Source organism: Triticum aestivum, chromosome 5B (genome assembly GCF_018294505.1).
Source record: "Triticum aestivum cultivar Chinese Spring chromosome 5B, IWGSC CS RefSeq v2.1, whole genome shotgun sequence".
Lineage (NCBI taxonomy): Eukaryota > Viridiplantae > Streptophyta > Magnoliopsida > Poales > Poaceae > Triticum > Triticum aestivum.
The window spans coordinates 529,788,884-529,810,109 of record NC_057807.1 but is presented as its reverse complement, the minus strand read 5'-3'; the positions used below and the strand labels follow the sequence as shown (position 1 = coordinate 529,810,109).

The 21,226-nt window shown below is 42.9% G+C and overlaps 1 protein-coding gene and 1 long non-coding RNA gene across 3 annotated transcripts; both read right to left on the bottom strand.

Moving 5' to 3' along the window:
• Nucleotides 1–9,152: 9,152 nt before the first annotated feature.
• On the bottom strand, nucleotides 9,153–12,422 carry LOC123116767 (uncharacterized). The gene is made up of 7 exons (XR_006457180.1): nucleotides 12,277–12,422; nucleotides 11,909–12,163; nucleotides 11,403–11,700; nucleotides 10,645–11,287; nucleotides 10,461–10,531; nucleotides 10,004–10,336; nucleotides 9,153–9,913 (listed from the first exon to the last, which is right to left on the bottom strand). It is a non-coding gene; the product is annotated as an uncharacterized lncRNA (long non-coding RNA).
• A 3,687-nt stretch (nucleotides 12,423–16,109) lies between these two features.
• LOC123116766 (aquaporin NIP1-3) lies at nucleotides 16,110–19,761 on the bottom strand. Of its 2 annotated transcripts, XM_044537675.1 has the most exons (5): nucleotides 19,461–19,739; nucleotides 19,217–19,344; nucleotides 18,562–18,984; nucleotides 18,241–18,302; nucleotides 16,110–16,415 (listed from the first exon to the last, which is right to left on the bottom strand). In XM_044537675.1, the coding sequence occupies exons 2-5, from the start codon at nucleotides 19,235–19,237 to the stop codon at nucleotides 16,205–16,207; spliced, it is 717 nt and encodes a 238-aa protein (XP_044393610.1). In that variant the 5' UTR covers nucleotides 19,238–19,344; nucleotides 19,461–19,739; the 3' UTR covers nucleotides 16,110–16,204. The 2 variants fall into 2 exon arrangements, with proteins under 2 accessions (XP_044393610.1, XP_044393609.1); XM_044537674.1 differs by lacking the exon at nucleotides 19,217–19,344 and having other exon boundaries at nucleotides 19,461–19,761.
• Between the last annotated feature and the right edge of the window lie 1,465 nt (nucleotides 19,762–21,226).

Sequence of the window (21,226 nt, the reverse complement as noted above, 5' to 3'; positions counted from 1 at the left end):
ACCTTCCCTGAACCGCTACTTTTCTTTGTTTTTTATTTCTTTTATTTTACCTTTATTTACTTTTTCCTGTTCTTTCATTTTTCCTTCTACATTTATTTTGCTTCCTATTTATTTTTTCAATCCTGAACATGTTTTGAATTTAAGAAAAAATTGAATATGTCAACATTTTTCGAAAATCATGTAAGAAATCTTTGAATTCGTGGAAAAAATGATTTTCTGAACATTCTTCAAAAATCACAAGAAATTTTTTAAATACACGTACATTTTTTCAAAAATAACAAACATTTCTTCAATCAGCGAACAAATTATGATTTCCTGGACATGTTTTCAAAATCAAGAACATTTTTTGAATTCACAAACATGTTTAAAACCCACGAATATTTTCTCACAAACTTTCTTTGAAAATCACGAACATCTTTTTAATCTGTAAACATTATTTTATTTCCCAAATATTTTCCCAAAATCATGAACATTTTTATTTCCCAAACATGTTTCTTAAAAACATGAACATTTTCTGAAATCGTGAACTAGTTTTGCAATTCTGGCTATTTATTGAAATTTTGAACATTTTCTGAATTTTGAAAGATTTTTCAAAATCTCAAACAATTTAAAATATTTTAGAACTTACTAGCAAAAGAGGCCTTGTGTTGCAACGGGAGAAAAAATAACACATGTTCTTAACCCCACAATCATCACTTAAGACAACAGTAGGTCCATTTCATTTATTTTAGCGAGGCATCATATTTGTGTTGCCTCTTACCCTCCTTCTCACCCTCGTCGGTGGTGGCATCAGTGTTCACACAAATCAAAATGTGTTTGAACATGGTTAATCCTAAGGCGTCTCTCTCCCTCTCCCTCTCTCTCGCTTTTCTCTCACTCTCGCGATGAGAAATTTGTTATTTTCATCTGCGACGTTTTTCAGAGGTATGCATGTGTAGTTGTCGATGTTTTTTTCCCATATGATTATAGTGGGTGTTTATTTGCAATCCGGATCGCCGCCGGTACGAAAGAAAAACGGATCATGCACTATAGATTATAAGTTTGCTTCCAAAACAATATTTAAAAATATTTAACGGATAAAATTAACATCATATTCAGATTCCACATATTTTTCTAATCAAATTTCATATATAACATGTTAAAATCGGAGTTACGGTTTAAAAGATACGGATAATTTAGAAAATCATTTGTTTGACTTAAATATCTTCCAAAATCATATAATATTTAAAAATACTTAACAGGTAAAAATAATCTCATATTCATATTCTACATATGCTTCTAATCAAATTTCATATATAACATGTTCAAATCAGAGTTACGGTTTGAAAGATATGGATGATTTAGAAAAGCATTTGTTTGACTTAAATATGATCCGCAGATGAATTACCTAAAAGGTCAGGGGGGTTTGTAAAAATGTAAAATAACGGTTCGGATGTGACTTAAGTTCGGACTGCGGGTTGATTTCAAGAAAACATAGCGGCCTTTTGCAAAAAGGTGCGACGGACGGACGGGTAGAAAGAATCCGTGCTTTATTATTAGGTAGAGATTTTGGAACCCCAAACGAAAAAGAAACGAAAAAAATACAGGGGCGGCCCTATCTGCACTTGTGCCAGCCCAAATCATGCACAGACAAGGGTGCGCGTTCCGTGGCTATTCAACCTGTAGGTCGAGGAATGGGACCTCCCTCCTCATCTTCCTACTATTTCACACTAACCATCAAACATGGCCATATGCGTCGCGTTGCGCGGGCCGACCCGCGGGCATGGGTTTTTTGCCCGACATGTGCCCGACACGACATTTGAATAAAAGTGTTTGGCCCACCATGAAACATGACCTGATAAGTGAGTTATCCACTTTCACGAAGATCAATGATCATCGTGTGATGGCGTTAAGCAGATACTTCGAAAGTTGGGAACACGAATTACAGTAAAAGGAAACTTAATTTGGCTTGAGTATTCACTATGATCAAGAAAAGAAGGGGCTACAATTGCAGGTGGAGTCCTGTGGAGTTTCGAAGTAGCAGTGCTACTCATAGTATAAACTCAAGCCCGATATACGCCGTCGATCGGCTCGGGAAAGGTTGGCTTGGGCAAGGTTGGAAAGTCCACATTGTTTGATAGGAGCATGGCCACTCATCATGGGAGTAGACAATGGCAGGGTTTGGAGGCCACATGAACAAAACCAACACATTAATAAAACTTAGTCTATGACACCATCGGCCATTACAACATCACGAATACAAGCAGGAGCTATGTTTTACATAATCTACGAAGGCAGCCTTCCCTGGCTAAATAGTGTGCAGCTTTATTAGTATCTCTTCTTGCCCAGAGTACTCTGAACTCTCCCACACCTTGAAGCAATTTTTTGATTTCCTGAACTAGCAGTCCCCATCTAGATCGATCAACCTGATCCGAAGTGAGTACTCTCACCACACTTTGGAGGTACACTTTTTTTTAGCATAGACAAGAAGGTTGTTTCACAAGAGAGAGAAAGTAAGAGAAAAAGAAAACAAGTCCTGCTTTTCCTGTTAGGCCATTGTCATCGCTACTCACAGCAAACAAAAGAAGCGGACAGAGTCCACTCGAGGCCAGAGGCCGGCCCAACGGAGCAACATGCCCGCCCATCAGCCGCTCCACTCAAAAAGCAAATTCAAATGCCGCTATTAGAAGAGTGAAATCACTAATTAAGAAATACCCTTGCAAGGTCAATTCCATCTTTTTTAATGCTGATAAGTGATACACTGCATGTGTGCCACTATCGATGCTGTTTGGGACGCCTCATTTTGGGTTTTCCCACCATTTTTGGGAGGTGTAATAACGTCTTATATTATTTATTTATTTTGAGGGGAAAATATTTGCCATTAATTAAACTTAGTCTATGGCACCATCGGCCATTACAACATCACGAATATAAGCAGGAACAACATTAAGCCATGTTTTACATAATCTACGAAGGCAGCCTTCCCTAGCTAAATACTGTGCAGCTTTATTAGCATCTCTTCTTGCCCAGAGTACTCTGAACTCTCCCACGCCTTGAAGCAATTCTTTGATTTCCTCAACTAGCAGTCCCCATGTAGACCGATCAACCTGATCCGGAGTGAGTACTCTCACCACATTTTTTTTCAGAATTTTTTTTAATCTATTCATCTTCAATCATGACAGTATAACGAATATCAGAAATAAAAATTACATCCAGATTCGTAGACCACCTAGCGACGACTACAAGCACCGAAGTGAACCGAAGGCGCGCCGCCGTCATCGCTCCTTCATCGCCGGAGCCGGTAACAACTTGTTGTAGTAGACAGTCGGGAAGTCGTCGTGTTAAGACCCCATAGGACCAGCACCGCAGAACAGCAACCGCCGCCGATGAAAAATAACGTAGATCGGAAGGATCCAAACCGAAAACACACGAACGTAGACGAACAACGACGAGATCCGAGCAAATCCACCAAAGATAGATCTACCGGAGACACACCTCCACACGCCCATCAACGATACTAGACGCACCGCCGAAATAGGGGCTAGGCGGGGAGACCTTTATTCCATCTTCAGGCAGCCGCCACCGTCTCACCTTCCTGAATAGGACACAAACCCTAACAAGATCGAAAAAACGACTAAAACGGAGCCCTCCCGCCGGCCCTTACCAGGATCCACCGCGCCTCCATGGCCCTAGAGCCACCGGAGACGAGGCGGACCTGCGCCGGCGCCGGCGAGAGGCACGAACCCTAACTTTCTTTCTTGGAGGAGGAGGAGGCGGATCCCTGGCTACTCTCACCACATTTTGATTGTCCGTCTCCAATAAAACCTTAGATAAGCCCAGCTCACTCGCAAGTTGAATACCTCTACGACAAGTAAGTAGAACCTTCCCTGAACCGCTATTTTCTTTTATTTTTTATTTTTTTTCTTTTATCTTTATCAACGTTTTCCTGTTCTTTTATTTTTATTCCATCTATTTTTTATTTTGCTTCCTCTTTATTTTTTATTTTCATGATTTTTCAAATTCACATAAACAAAATCTTGCACATTTTTTCAATCTTGAACATATTTTGAATTTAAGAAAAAATTGAATATGTCAACATTTTTTGAAAATCATGAAAGAAATCTTTGAATTCATGAAAAAAATGATTTTCTGAAGATTTTTCGAAAATCACAACAAATTAAATATGCATACATTTTTGTCAAAATAAAAAAAATTCTTTAGTCTGCAAACATGTTTTCAAAATCGTGAACATTTTTTGTACTTGCACATGTTTTTAAAATCGTGAACATTTTTTGAATTCATGAACATGTTTTATAAACCATGAATATTTTCTTGAGTACACGAACATTCTTTGAAAATCATGAACATTTTTTGAATCTGTAGACACTATTTTATTTCTTGAACATTTTTCCAAAATCATGAACATTTTTTATTTCCCAAACATGTTTCTTAAAATCATGAAGATTTTCTGAAATCGTGAACTATTTTTGTAATTCTGGCCATTTTTTAAATGGCTAAACATTTTTGGAATTTAGAAAATTTTAAATTTTTCAGAAACTATTTTGGAATCTCAAACAAAAAGAAACAAAAAATGCTGGGGCGGCCCTTCCCGCACTTGTGCCAGCCCAAATCATGCACGGACAGGGATGCACGTTCCGTGGCTATTCGTCGTTTAGGTCGAGGAATAGGACCTCCCTTCCCGTCTTCCTACTATTTCACGCTAACCATCAAACATGGCCATATGCGTCGTGCTGCGCGGGCCGGCCCTGCGGGCATGGTTTTTTTTTTGCCCGACATGCGCCTGACACGACACGTGAATAAAAGGGCGTGGCCAGTCTTTGGCCCACCATGGAACAAAACCTGATATCTGAGTGATAACCCACAAGTATAGGAGATTGCAACAATTTTCAAGGATAGAGTATTCAACCCAAATTTATAGATTCGACACAAGGGGAGCCAAAGAATATTTACAAATATTAGCAGCTGAGTTGTTAATTCAACCACACCTGAAGATTAATTATCTGCAGCAAAGTGACTAGTAGCATAGTAATATGATAATTTTGATAGCAGCAGTAGCAGTAGCGGTAACGGTAACAGTGATAGCAATGATTTTGTAGCAAGCATAACAGTAGCAATAACAATAGTAACTTAGCAAGAACAATATGTAAAAACTCGTGGGCATTGGATCGGTGAATTCATTGGATGATATTCATCGTATAACAGTCATAACCTAGGGCCATACGACACCAGCTCCAGTTTATAAATATAATGTAGGCATGTATTCTGTAAATAGTCATACGTGCTTATGGAAAGAACTTGCATTGCATCTTTTGTTCTACCCTCCCGTGGCAACGGGGTCCATAAGGAAACTAAGGGATATTAAGACCTCCTTTTAGTAGAGAACCGGAACAAAGCATTAGCACTTAGTGAATACATGAACTCCTCAAACTATGGTCATCACCGAAAAGTATCCCGACTATTATCACTCCGGGGATTGCGGATCATAACACGTACCAGGTGACTATAACTTGCAAGATCAGATTTAGAACATAGATATAATGGTGAAAACATAAACGGTTCATATCTGAATTCATGGCACCCGGGCCCAAAATGACAAGCATTAAGCATGGCAAAGTCATAGCAACATCAATCTCAGAACATAATGGATACTAGGGATTAGGCCCTAACAAAACTAACTCTATTATATGATGAATCTCATCCAACTCTCTCATCGACCAGTGAGCCTACATAGAAATTACTCACTCCCGGTGGGGAGCATCATGGAGAAGGGTTGGCGATGACGAAGATCGAAGATTCCCCTTTCGGGAGCCCCAAACGGACTCCAGATCTGGCCTCCCGATGAAGAACAAGAGGCGGCGGCGGCTCTGTCTTGTGAAACGTGATAATTCTTTCTTCCTGATTTTTTCTCCGAAAATAGGATTTTATAATGTCGGAGATAGGGTCAGCGGGGCCACCAGGTGGACACAACCTACCTGGGTGCACCAGGAGGGGGGCGCCCTGGTGGGTTGTGCTCACCCAGGGGGGGCCCTCCAGTGGTTCTTGGCTCCAGTATTTTTCTTTTATTCCATAAAAAATCTCCAAAAAGTTTCGTTCCATTCCGAGAACTTTTATTTCTACACAAAAACTACACCATGGTAGTTCTGCTAAAAACAGCGTCAGCCCGAGTTAGTTTCGTTCAAATCATGTAAATTAGAGTCCAAAACAAACGTAAAACCGTTAGAGAAAGTAGATACGACGGAGACGTATCAGTGAGTTATCGAATTTCACGAAGATCAATGATCAGCGTGTGATGGCGTTAAGCGGGTTCCGAAAGTTGGGAAAACAAATTAGAATAAAAGGGAGCTTAATTTGGCTTGATTGTTGACTATGATCAAGAAAAGAAGGGACTACAAATGTCGGTGGAGTCATGCGGAGTTTCAGAGTATAGTGGTACTCATGGTATAAACTCAAGCCCAATATACACCGTCGATTGGCTTGGGCAAGGTTGGAAACTCCACATTGTTTGATAGGAGCATGGCTAGTCATCCTAGGAGTAGCCAATAGCTAAGCAAGTGTGTGCATATCTAGGAAAATTAATGGCAGGGTTTGGAGGCCACATGAACAGAATCAACACATATATTTGAGAACAAAGAAATCTCTTGGACCATATAATAAATGACTGTCAGCAGATGGTTCATAGTAAGAGCAAGATATCATAGATGTTTCCATAGTTGTGAAAAAATCATTAATATGTCGTATCTAGATGGATGGTTTAAACAATTGACAACGATGTAATTTATGAATTATTTATAATGATCTTATATGTTGTAGGGGAATATCTTCAATGACACAAAATCCGTCGCAATAATTTGGATTAGATAACATGATACACTTATGTCACACACACACCAACATAACTTGAAAACTAAACAAATATAATGTAAACACAAAATTTATTAATGAGATGACATAGATAGGTATGCCTCACATACATGATAATTATGAGTATGTTTTGCAGAGGTATACTTGGTCCTGGCTCATCGAGAGCAGGTGAAACTAGAGGGACATGTCTTGTTACAATGGTTTAGTAGGAGGGTAAGGTCGACGGGAATGTCAACGGTGACGAGTCCAAGGAGGTTGGCCTTGATGACAGTGCAGACACAGATGGCGGCATCAAGATCAGCCAACCCACTAAGCAGTGGGCAACATTGCTCAGTCTCCGGCACGTTGATCCGGAGTTTGAGTAGCAGCAACACATTGCTGCACACAGTTATCTTCAGTGGGTTGATTGGGCAGGAAGCACCATTCGGTGGAGTTGGTGCAACAACTGGGGTAGGCACCAAAGGCGGTGAAGGGACAACTGGTGGGTGACCATGCACAATGGCAATGAGAACAAGGTTTAGGGCAAAGGAGAGGGCGACCTTTGTTAGTGCCATACTTAATCTTTGAGCAAGCTAGCAAGTGGTTTCTTTGCTAGAGGTGTTGTTTGAGATGTTTCTATTTGGTGGTTCTTATAGCTAGAAAGTTGAGTACGTTATTTGCTTCCCCAATATGTCAAGCAATCATCTATGACTGATAATTCTATACCATACATACCTTATATTTAGTAGGAAATATTCCAAGACGAATGCAATATTTAGATACTTCTTTGTTTAGTTACATCTATTTAATTCAAATGATATAAAAAGGAAGTATTTACTTATTTCCTATTATATTTGGTAAAGAAGGAAACATGTTATAACACTAAAATTCTTTGGCGTGCTGGTGAAAAACTAAAAATGAAAATGTTCTCGTAGTTGGGTAAATATGTCCCGCTGTAAAAATGAAAAAAATAACATTAGATAAAAAAATCTTCCAGTGACCTTATTTTTTTAATGTTTATCTTTAAAAGATGTTCTCTTATTTGCAAAATAACATGGTTAACTATTACAACAAAATAATTTGAAAGTTGTTTCCATGGTCCCAAAAAATGGTTATAAGTGTTGTAAACAGTGTTCATCACTTCATAATAATTTTCTCACTGGAGAAAAAGATGTCAAATTTGTTCCAATTGTACAAAAGTTGTAGATGTACATTGAAAAAGAATATTCAATGGTGCTTGGTGCAGATAAAATTGTTGAAGTATTTCTCACATAAATGTCATAAAAATATATGGATACATTTTTTGTGAGAAAAAAATATGTCATTACCTGAACAGTGTTCCAGTGTTACAATAAGACCAGAGTGGATTGACATGATTAATTAAAAATATATTATTTTATCGTTTTTAAATACTCCAGCAATGAAGAAACAATTAAAAAAATACATCATGTTTTTTTCTTTCTTTTTTTAGCATAGACAAGAAGGTTGTTTCACAAGAGAGAGAAAGTGGGAGACGAAGAAAGCAAGTTCTGCTTTTGCTGTTAGGCTATTGTCATCACTACTCACACCAAACAGAAGAAGCGGGCCGAGTCCACTCGAGGCTAGAAGCCGGCCCAAAGGAGCAACGTGCCCGCCCATCAGCCGCTCCACTCAAAAAGCAAATTCAAATGGGGAAATCCTTTTCTGAGCTCGAGCTCAGCTGCTCCTGAAATCCACACCCCTAGGTTGCTTGTGGATCCGTGCCTCCGCTGGTATTTCCCGACCGTATATGTGCATGTAAGGTCCTGCTCTGCAGTGCATTGAATGTGACGGCGCGTTGCACTACCCACGCGGAACAGGCAAAGTTTCCACGGCTCATCCATTTATCTGAGCCTGTGTGAGCCGTGCACGCCGCCAGACTCACAAACGGCATCCACACGCGCCCGCCATAAATGCATCTACCAGCCACACCCTCACACTCAACCAGACGACTCAACGGCTCGAAGCCGACTTCATGTACGAGGAGGCATCTGAATCCTTTCGATATTCAGAACTATCAGGCGTACCTTAATCTCCACTCCACGGCTACTCTCACCCACTTTAGACTTCCCCATCGTGCCGCTCCTTGTCGATGCAGTAGTGCGTGGTGCCATGGCTGAAGACACGCTCACTATACTTTTCTGGTTTGAAGTTCAAACAATGGTCAAGGCTGTCACCAGCCAGACATGGATGATAAAACATAGTCATCAACCGAACTGAGCTAATTTTAGAGAGGCTGATACCTGGGATATCATGAATGACACCAGGGGATCACCCCAACAGGAGGCTGATTAATTGTCTCACACGGCAAAAATCAGAACATCATAATCAAACATCAGTTCACAACTTGGTATGAAATACAACACAATACTCGATCTATTGTACAGATCATAGATTGCCTCTGAAGATGAGAAACAAGTGTGGTGCGGAGCTCACTGAAAAAGACTAGAAAATCCTCGACAAACAACAATACATGAATTAAAATCAGTTTCGACAACTTATTCTCAGGGGGGGGGGGGGATCCCCTCTCTCAGGACAGGTGGTTCGCTTGTGCCCCTCGGCGAAAAATGTTGCAGAACCTTGTGCCTTTACTCAGACCTCGTACAATGCCTTTTCCCTACTGTTTGTTAGTCTTCCAACACTCCTCTGCTTATCTGGTGCTGCCAGGCCTTGGAGATCATTCACGCTAGCAGATTGTGCTGCACTAATACCTTGGTTGGCCCCCAGCAAATGCAACTTCTCCGTTTACAGGCAATCTACTAGGAGCCAAACCTGCCATACGGTCCTTAAATCCTAGACCATCCCTCTTCTCTGCAATAGGTGCGCCACGCAGCAACAAATCAGCCAGGCCAGCAAACATGAAATCAAATGATTCTGCGCTAGCATCGCCCATACAAACCACATTCATAGCTCTGAAGTACAACTTCGAATGCCTGCACCTGAACAACAAGTTGATCGAATTGTCCTTTTGGTACTGAACAAGGTGGCCCATAAGTCTGTCCGTCGCGTCCTTGGTCCACCGTTTCACTATGTGTTTTGCCGGAATCTCCATGACCTGTTCCAGCACCAATATGATAAATTTACCATGTACTGATTAATTTTCAAATGGAATCATAATTTAAGAAAAAGTCAAATGGCATTTTACCCTCATCGTCATGATGCAGAGGCCGGGGGCATGCCTCCATTTCCAAAAAAATAACCCTCAGAATATGACTGCACAACATTCCAGTGTGCTCGAACTGACCACACTCGCAAGTATACTCTGTCTGATCATCGCTTACGGTGAGCTCATAGACAACCCTGCTCTTTATCTTTGCTGCATTATCGTGTGTTGTCACATACCTCCTCATCCACTCTACCTCAGTGACATTATAGGCTGTGCCTTCAATTAGTAGACGGCGAAATTCTTCAAACACAGCCCTTGTGTAAATATTACTTGCATGCCTCTCTATTGCCAAATTAGATCTCCTAACAGCCCCTGGCATAAAAATCAGAAAGTTAGAGTTATATGTGGATCATCTAACAAAGCTGGCGGCTGTGCACATAAGGGTAATGCGTTGAAGCTGTAATGGGTGTAAATGAAATACTGAAGTGCTTCTGACTTATAATCATAATTCTCTTCTCCTCGTAGCTTTCTTCATGCTCCCGGTCAAACTGCAACCTCATGTACTGCCTAAAAGACACATGCAATGACAAAGTCAGTCAAATAAGTGGGGCACATTTTGTGTTGCTTTCAGAAATTAATTTCATAATTATGTAGCAAGCATTTGGAAAAACACCACAAACCTGTTAGGATTGTCTTAGGGGGTGGGCCTCCCATCATACGCAAAAACTCAGCGAAAACCCATTTAAAGCTTTCTATTTGCTCATCATGCATCAAGACACCAGCAAGGATAATGCTTTGGAAATGATTGTTACCTCCCACGAATAGCCCAAATGGCATATCGTATAGGTTAGTCCTGTATGTCATGTCGAATGTGACAACATCTCCAGATAACTTGTATTGCATTCGGCTGCTACCGTTAGACCACATTAGGTTCTTCACCTTGCTTGAACTGCCAGCCAACACCCTGTAGGTAAAGTCAGGGTCACCGGCAAGAATGTCAGCAAACACCTCTAGGGTCTTCCTCACGTCATCCTTTTGCTCACGGCTTATCTTTCCACAAATGTTCCGAAGAGTCCTCTTCTTGAAAGGCACCCTCTCAATTGATCCGAAGAAACTGCCAATTATACAGTAAACCTTCCCAAGGTTCACATTGTTTTCCCACAACTGCTTTATCAACTCTTTGCGGTAGACGTTGATGTGTTTGTGCGATGGCCACTGCACCTTCTCAGTGATCTACCAGCTGTTGTCTGACGCTTGCAGCAACCTAATCAACGTCGGCCACTCACGCCTGCATGATCTACTATTTTCTACCTCTGGTTTCCCCTGCGTGCGCATCATCAAACCAAAGATCAGTACCGCCACACAAGGACTGGACAACAAATTCAGCAATAACATTCTCCCTGAATATCTAGTCAGTTTACCAGAGGTCGGCACTCACCGAGCAACCACAGACTATCTCCTCCATGCATTTAGATCTCTCGGCATTGAGTCTGCTCTTACCATATCTAGTACTGAATCGGATCTCCCAAGAATACAAATTGTAGAAGTCGTATGCCTCACCAAGTGAATCGAAAGTCAACCCAAGTGTTGGCCATACAACACCTTTCGTGGGTTCTTCTGCATACTTCCTGATCGACTACTCCAAAGCACTCATCCTGGACAGACACGGTGTGCGGTCTGGAGGTGCACTACCCAGCCTTAATCTTAAAATCCCCATCACATATGTATTCAGTATGCTGTGCACAAATAAAGCAAATATCAAAAGTGTACTGACTGCCCTTCTGATAGCACTAGCAGTTCACACTAAAAGGCGGTTGCTCAATTTACTAATTCTAACAGCTAGCACGGACATTTTCCACGTAGCAAATTACATAGTGCACTAAATCAGTACATTAGAATGTAGCAAGGTACAGTTAGGTAGGAAGGGAGGCGTTAGGTTCAGACCTTTTTGTCCATCCAGGGGCTTCTGGATTAACTCTGTCAGTAGACTCTACCGACTTAGTCGGAAATGCATCAGCTCTCGCTGGTCTCTAACTTTGTCCATGGACATGGTCATCGCCACCAACCCGTTGACCAAAATCAAAACCAGCATTTGAGCTCACATACTCGGCTCGGGTGCCCTCGCATGACTGCAACAACACCAGAGGCACCGGATCTGGATGCTCAAGGCTGTCGGCGAACTCCTCGCGCAGCGGAAACCTGGAATCTCATAGCAATGGCCGCCCACCATGTCCCGTTGTTAGCGTTCTGCTTATGAATTTGGCTGCAATTAAATGAAAAATCCCCAAATTTCCAGATCTGTAAGCACTAACCTGTCGACTGCGGCCTGAAGGAACTCCATGCCCGCATCCTCCATTATTTTTGCAGACGCAAAAAGGTCAGGAAGCGCCGCCGCCACGACCTGCTCAGCTTTACACGCACCGGCGGTAGTGTTCTTTTGCGGGGGAGAGAAAGAGGCACGGGCACCAAATCGCCTCTCTCATTCAAATGCCGCTACTAGAAGCGTAAAATCATTAATTAAGGGGTACCCCTTGCAAGGTCAATTCCACCTTCTCTGGTGCTGATAATAAGTGGTGTACTGCATGTGTGCCACTTCATCACAACCTGATAGTTTTCACTTTTTCATAGATTCTTTTTATTGTTTGTTGATTATGAAAATTTTATTGTTGTTAAGTATATGCCAACTAAGTTTACTTATCAACAAAAGAGATTTTTTTTATTGGAGACATTATTTTTTGGGATGTTCCACATCTATATAGAAAATGAGTAGATGATATTGTTAAGCATTGTATACCTGAACATGAGCAGGAAGAGATACTAAGGAAGTGTCACTCTAGTCCTATGGAAGGCACCAGGCTGGAGATAGAAATGCATACAAGGTCTTACAATCTAGTTTTTATTGTTCTACTTTTTTTTTAAATGCTCATAAGTGTATTCTCTCTTGTGATACATGTCAAAGAATTGGTAATATTAGTAGACATCAGGAAATGCCAATGAACTACTTTCTTGCTATTGAACATTTTGATGTCTTGGGCTTTAATTATATGGGACATTTTTCAACATTACATGGTTACACTCATATTCTAGTTGTTGTTGATTATGTCCGTAAGTGGGTAGAAGACATTTCAACTAAATTTTTTGATCATAAACTTTTATTAAAATGCTTAAAGAGGTTATGTTTTCGATGTTTGGAAGTCCTAGATATCTTATGACTGATTGTGGTTCATATTTTATTCATGGTGCTGTTACAAAAGGTCTTGCTAAGTACAAGTAAACCATAGAGTAGCATCACCATATCATCCCCAGTCTAGTGGAAAGATTGAATCATCTGATAGATATATCAAATTAATTTTGCAAAAGACTGTCAATAGGTCGATGAAGGATTGATGTAACAAACTTGATGATGCACTTTAGGCTTATAGAACTGCTTATAAGAATCATATGGGCATGTCACCATATAAAATGGTTTATGGTAAAGCTTGACATTTACCTCTTGAGTTAGAACATAAAGCTTATTGGGTTGTTAAGCAACTCAATTATGATTTTAAACTTGCTGATGAAAATAGATTGCTTGGCATGAGCACTTTAGATGAATGGAGGAAGGAAGCCTATGAGAATGCTAATATGTTTTAAAAATTAGAATGTATCATGGTAGGGGAATTCAAAAACATGAATTTAAGATTGGTGCTAAAGTTCTCTTGTACAAGTCTCATTTTAGATATTTTGCAGGTAAGCTTCTTTCCGTTTGAAGTTATCAAGATCAACAACATCCGAGGGGACCAAACCAAGAGTGGTAAATGGTCAAAGATTTAATCATTATATTACCAATAACCCCCTCGAGGCGAAAGCCGATGTTATACAGGTAATAACACCGGAAGATTTCATCAAAAATAAATTCAGGAATGCTCAAGAACCTTGTGTCCTTGAGAATGCCTTGATCCCTGTAAGTAAAACAGTTGGTTTGTCCTTAGTATAATTAAGGATTGGGCCACTTGCTGCACCGTTGCATTTTTCTTACTATTTACTTTCTTGCGATTACTTGCTTTCAAACAAACCATCAGACAATCTTTGCATCTTTTGTAGTGAATTCTTGCTAGTTTCCGTCAACCAATTCCTTCTGCTCCTCACTGGGTTGAACTCTCTTATCAAAAAAGCTATGATAGATCCCTTATACTTGTTGGTTATTAGGAAGACGGGGCATGGTTAGTTGTTTTTTTATTAAAGGAACCTACAGCCCCCCGTTTTCATTTAAGAAAATAGTCCTCTACTAGTAAGAAACACCTTCTTCCATACACCCCCAAGACATACAACCAGCCTACACCCTAGGTACTAACATAACTAGGGGAGATACAGACCCTCTCACACTCAGCAACTACGAACCTACAGAAGCATAACCACATGTTGTTGAATTCAACTAAAAGTAGAGACTTATATTACCAGGAGAAAACTGTGAAATAATGTAATACCGAAAAAGGAATTCCCCCCACTTTGTATTCCAAAGCAACCACCACTGATACAAGGAACACCGGGGTGAACAACACATCAAGCCCAAAGAAAAAGAAGAAGAAATAAATGCCAACAACGGCAGCTCGACAAAGCGCGGATGACCCGCCACCGCTACACCCTCCAGAAACAAACCACCACAACCCGAGGCTCCGAACCGCCACATACCAAGCAACACCTCCAAGAAGGAATGCGACGCCGACGACGCTGCTGCCCGGACTTGTCCTAGGGTTTCCCCCGGCACGCGGAGGGAGGTGGGGGATGGATATCACCGATAGGGATGAAAATGGAGTGGAAACTTTTCGTTTTTCCGGAGGAAAAATGGAAATGGAGAGAAAATATGAAAACGGAAACGGAAATTCGCAAAACTGAAGTGGAAATGGAATTTTTTATGCGGAAACGGAAACAAAAACGGAATGGTGTTTTCCGATGGAACATGCATGGAAATGGAACTTTCCGTTTCCGTGAATATGGAATTTCTGTTTTTACTATAGACCTATAGCTATTTTGTAGCCCAACTACCAAAGAGAACACAATGACACAATTAGTAGAATGGATCTAAGGCCCAACTCCTACTACCACACATGTACTCAGCTTGACCCTATACGCAATTGTCCGATACTACTACAATACTACGCTAAGTTGCTAACATAATGATATTATTTTGTAGCCATGTTAACAACTCATTAAATTTGTTTGTCTTTGTGTGTATTTCTCTATGATTCAAGGGGTTTTTAAGTTCCGAACAATGCCTATTTCTGTTTCCGTATCCGCTTTGTATTCGCTCCGTGTCCGTTTCCGGTAGTATCTGTTTCCGTATTCATTTTCGGGGTTTCTGTATTAGTTTCCGCTTCTGCAAAGAAATGTGAAAACAAATATGATAGCACTCAGTTCTGTCCGTTTCTGCTCCGTTTTCATCCCTAATCACCGACACCCTTCAGGAAGGAATGGTGGCACCCGCAGGTGTCACCGCATTGAAGTCGAAGAACTGGCAAGGATTTCTCCCACACTCCAACCCCACCGCCCAACGGACCGGAGCCGACCAGCCAGACCGCCGCCCACCACCATGCGCCAATGCGGTTGCGCCGCCACCCACACCGCCTCAATGCGAACACCAACACGAGGCCAAGAGGACCAGAGAGAAGCGCCCTGCGGAAGGAGAAGCAGCACCGAAGCCGAACGGGAGGGAACCACCTCCACTGTCGTCGTGCGGGAGGCCAGAACCTCCGGCACCGTCGCGGTAGCCGTACGGACGTGGCAGCAGGGCATGCCAGGCCACCCCTGACCCGGCCAGGCCCGAAACGGGCCCGCTCAGCCCCGTCGCCACGCTGCAGCAAGCCGGCGATGGCGCCGCCAGCACCCTGCCCTCATTGCCTCTCCCCCGCCTCGCGAAAGCCACGAAGCAGACTCACCCCACTGCCGGCCCGCCCAGGCCCAGATGGGGCCCGAAGGGCCCAAATCTGGGCCAAGCGGGCGCCGCCGTGTCGCCCCGCCGCCAATGGCGACACCGCCGTCTAGAAACCCGCCCCCGCTCGCGCCAGGAACCCCCGCCGCCGCGCTGGACCGCCGCCGCCTAGTGACACCGCCCGGGGTCTCCCTGTCCCGCACTTGCGGACACCCGAGAGGGGAAAGGCTAGGGAGATTGGAGAATAAATTTACAGTGCGATTGGAGAATTGCAAATTAAAAACATGTCATTGACATTCACTATCTACAAGCAAACAACACTGTGAAAGCAGCTAGCTCATCCTTGCACTTCGCAAGAAGGACCCAGTCCTGGTGATCTCTCGCAGTGGCTTGTTGGTAAACCGGATGAGGTTGTAAGCCCACGCACCGGCAACTGCGCCACTAACAGGGCCGACGATATACACCCAGATGCCGGTGTAGCGTCCGGCGACCATCGCCGGACCGATGGTTCTTGCAGGGTTCATGGATGCTCCTGATATGGGCCTGCACATCACAGTCCGTGTACACAAAATTACTATTTTCTCCAATATAATAAAACCACAAAAATCAGTCTGACATATTTTAATATAGTTAGTTCTTCTCGCGAAACATAGTGGTAGAGTGCAATAAGACATTAGAAAATTTCAAACGCTTCTATACACTAAATAATGCCTAGGTTGTTTTCTCCACATGTTTATATTATTACTAGACTTATCATGAAAACTACTTCCTTATCACTATTTTTAAATATTTATATCATAAAAACCGACTTTTACCCACTATCGAGTGTTAGAGCTTAGCTGATTTTAGAGAAAAAACTCGTTTTACCATGTACTTCAGTTTCATTCCGAAGCAGGTCCATAGTCAGACGAAAGCTCTAAGGCCATGGCCTGGGGCGTACGTGGCAAGAAGAAAAGTGCATAGATGAACCCATGGATACATGAACCCACTTTAGAAAACTTATTTCTAAATGCCAAGAAATTCTGAAAAAAACTCATGCACGCATCTTCACATTCTATATGCACGCACAAAGTTTCGTGTAAAAACAACTTTTTCTTCGCCTGTGCAAAAGGACAAAAAAAGTGGCGTGGAATGCTATTTAAAAGCACTGAAATTTGTCTTTTTGTGAAGGCAATTTTTTTACTACTGTAATTCGCAATTGACCTGAGGCATCGGTAACTCCTGGCTAGGCAAGTGTTCCCACGTATGCTAGTTTTTCTAAGAAAAACTAAATCAACATGGTACCCCCACTTACTAGGTCACTAGTGGTTGGGGCGCCACCTGTGACGCCGTTTGAGAGGAAGATGTGCGCATGTTTTCAAAACAAAAACACAGAGTTCTCGTCTCCGTATAAAAGAAACATCTCGGAAAAATCCTCACCTTCACCTAAAAAAAAGTAAAAAAGAAAAAAAAATACCACCGCAGCCTACCAGCGAGTGCCACTTTGCATAACCCGCCATTTAAAAAATACTAGAGGTCCTCGCCTTCATCTAAAAAATACATTTAAAAAATAATCCACACCTTTATCTTTTTTTAAAGATTTCTCACCGCGGCCAACCAGCTTGCGTCACGTGGCATAACTGGTTGACCGCCCTTCACGCGTAGCTTAATGGTTTTAATGTGGTAGCTGACCCAGTCAGCACAAGGATCCCAGGCCACACAAATATTTAAAAATAATCATAGGAATCCTCTTAAATAAAAGACACATACCCCATTGTTTTCGAATTAATCTTACTTGTTCCCAAAATTCATGGATAATAATTCAGATTGTATACTCCATGGTTTTCTAATTCCAGATTTTAATTTATGGTCATCTAATGGAACTTCATTGCAATTTCGAATAGTTTCACCTAATAAAATCCAGTTTTTTGTACACAACCACATTAAACAGTAAAATTATATGTAAATCACACTGATTGTGTACAAAACTCATTAAAATTTTAGCACACCATGTACAATACAAGCTAACCTACCATGCAGCAATTATCTAATTTTTCTTCCGCATTGCAATTCCAAATAGTTTCAGTGTTGTTTGACATGACATGTGAGTTCTCCGCCGCATGGACATGACATTGGGCCGCCATGCTGCTTTGTGGAGTTTTCGAAATGGGTTTTGTTAGGGTAACAAATCGTAAGTTTCTTGTGCAAATAGTTTTCTTTTGGGGTAAATTGGTTGATTGTTTCACACTAAGAGATAACCAGAGGCTAAAAACATCATATGTCTAAGAAATGGACCCGTCAACGTGTCTCAATCAAAAGATGACTTTTGACAACCAAAGTCCAAAATGGCGAGTAAAACACAGTTAATGTAGCGGTTATCGTGGAATACCCGGCAAAGAGCACGTTTAGTAGCACAGTAGCTCCAACGGCCAGACCAGCGAGCTCACCAATCTGCAAGAGAAGGAGAAAACGGTCAGAAACAATTAGTGAAGTAGACAGCGATGCGTCTGTAGCGACTTCGTCAATCTTTAAGCTCCGTAATTTTGACACAATCTTCAGTAGACCGAGGTGTGTGGTGGTGTGAATGTGTGCGTGTGTGCGGGTGCGTTATAACCGGTCTTTTTCAAAAATTAGCTAAGTGTAGAAAACTAAATTAATGGCCAAGACAAGGATTGTGATCGCACAGCACTCCTCCGGTTTAATTACTTACGGCTCTGTTGTCGGTGGCGACTCCGGAGATGACGAACATGAGGTAGAAGGTGATGATGAACTCCAGCACCAGCGACTGGACGTCCGACCCGGACGGCACGGTCCCGAAGAAGTGCTCCGGCTCGCCCCCGAACAGCAGCCGCAGCGTGAGGCTCGCCAACGTCGACCCGACCACCTGCGCCGCCGCGTAGGCCGGGACCTGCCTCCACGGGAAGCGGCCGCAGGTGGCGAAGGCGAGCGTGACGGCGGGGTTGAGGTGCGCCCCGGAGATGTGGCCGACGGAGTAGACCATCACCATGACCGCCAGGCCCCAGGTGATGCAGACGCCCGGGAACGTCACCGTGCCGGCTGTCCTCTGGTTCACGGCCACCGCCGCGCAGCCGGCGAAGATGAGCAGGTAGGTCCCCAGGATCTCGGCGAGGACCTGCGCCCATGGTCCAAGAATGTCGCGGTCAGGTCAATTGCTTGCTTGCTTGTCCAAGTTGCCCAGAGACTCGTAATGATAGGATAGCTACTGCCGGTGGTGTTATGACCCAGTAGGCCACATTTTCAAAGGCAAAGAAATACTCATTTGGGATTTTCCACTGGCCGAAACAATATAATATTGTTGCGTTTGGAATGTTACCGGCTCATCAGTCATCAGTCATCACGTGTACCTTGCAGACGAAAGTCGTCATCTTCGTCCACTTGTTTGACTCTTCTGGTGTTTGAGCTCCGCCCGGTTTCTCTCCTACCTGAACTACGGCCTCCACGGGCAGGTGTGAACAAGTGCAACTACTTTGTGCTGGATGGATAATCATGCATGGCCGAATCACGTAAGGATTCTCAGACACTAAACAAGAATAATAGTTCGTGGATGAAGGATAATCTAGTAGTAGTTGCGTATGCAAACATACACACCTTCTGCACGAACTGGACGGAGATCATGGGCTGGTTGCCGGTGCTGCTCAGAGCTTGCTCTGCATCCTCGCACCCTGCTGGTTGATTCGCTCCTCCTCCTCTTCCTTCCTCCAGAGCTCCGGCGTGGTCGTGCTCTTGCAGGCCGTTGGCTCCATGCTCTCCTCCTGCCATGCGCACGCCGCCTTCCGCTCACACCCTCCCAGCCTCCCTCCCTCTCTCTCGCTGTCCGGCTGTCTATCAGCTCTGCTCTGCTCTGTATCTCTATGTCTTGTTTGGATCTGCGTGCTGATCAGTACGCTTGTGCTATTTATGGGTTCCAGGCTTCAATGCTACAGCTGCTAGATAGCGAGGTCCATGTGTCCTCCTAGCAAATGTTATCCTGTGATTTCTTGGGTTGACCACCGGATCACGAATCCTCCTAAAGTCCGGAAACGGTAGCTATGCATAGGAAGTTTCTTTGAAGACTGCCTATGGATTATTATTATTTTTAGCCTCGCCAAAATCCGCAAAAATTCCTCTAGTTGAGAACGTGAGGTCCCATGTACGTATACCCATATGGGGTCATTAAGACGATGCTAGTATATACTCCCTATGTAAACAATATATTTATTTACAGAGGGAGCATATTAGTGAGAGGGCCGATTAGGCTTCTGAGCTCATCTATCCCCGTCATAAACAGTAAAATCAAAATAAATATAGTAAAATCAGGAAGACGAGGCGGAGGCGGCTTCTTGAAGATGGAATAAGGTCCTCCCCGCCTAGCCCCAGTCCCGGCGATGTTTCTAATAGGGTCTCGATAACTGCCACACGTGTGGGCGTTAAGGGATCTGCCCACATGTTCTGTGTGGTGCTTAAGAGGACCGGCCCACACGCTTGTGTGTGGGCAAAACAACTAGCGCCCACACGCCTTTTTTTCCCTCCTCCCGGTCCCTCTTATACGCGCGTGTGTGGACGAAATAGATAACGCCCGCATGCCCGATACGTCAGGCCTCGTACCTCGTGGTCCCGCATGCCCCACGTGACACTTTACCGCGCGCACGCAGTTGCCATGGGCCGGACCCTCGTCTACGTTCGTTTAAGTGCAGTTGCCATGTCGCTGAACTACGGTTGCCACGTCGGAGAACTACAGTTGCCATGTCTGCTCAACTGCAGTTGCCATCTCAGGTCAAAGTCCCAGATTGCCATTTTTTGGACAACTACATCTGTTGCCATGTGTGGTATAGTCTACTGCAGTTGCCATGATTTCAAAACTTTAGGAGTTGCCACCTACTAACACTAGGCAGTTGCCATCTCAGATCAAAGTTCCAGATTGCCATTTTTTGGACAACTACAGCTGTTGCCATGTGTGGTCTGGTCTACTGCAGTTGCCATGATTGCAAAACTTTAGGAGTTGTCACCTACTAACACTAGAAGAACACCCGTGCGTTGCAACAGGGCCACATTAACTTTAAGAGTTCAATATCAATTATGTTAATATTACATTTAATATTCTCATACATATCAAGTGACATTGACGACCTTTTTACCATCAAATTCTCACACACACTCTCTCCCTCCCTCCTCCTCACTCTCTCTCCCCCTCTCCCTCTCTCTCTCTCTAACACACACACATATCCATCTTATTGGGTACGGAACCATAATCCATCTATTTCACACGCACACGCGCTAGTGCATAACAATATGAATTATAAAACAGGTTCAAGGTAGTAACAAGGATTCTTCTCATGCATTAATAAACAAATGTTCTGCACTGAAGACAAGATAAC

What these genes read in the sequence shown, in the direction of transcription:
- LOC123116766 (XM_044537674.1), bottom strand. Translation starts at nt 19,631, where the DNA reads ATGGCAGGAGGAGAGCATGGAGCCAACGGCCTGCAAGAGCACGACCAC. An exon ending in TCGCCACCGACAACAGAGCC is followed by an intron (nt 18,303 to 18,561) that starts GTAAGTAATTAA and finishes CTTCTCTTGCAG; the next exon opens with ATTGGTGAGCTCGCTGGTCT. An exon ending in CTAAACGTGCTCTTTGCCGG is followed by an intron (nt 16,416 to 18,240) that starts GTATTCCACGAT and finishes TGTGATGTGCAG; the next exon opens with GCCCATATCAGGAGCATCCA.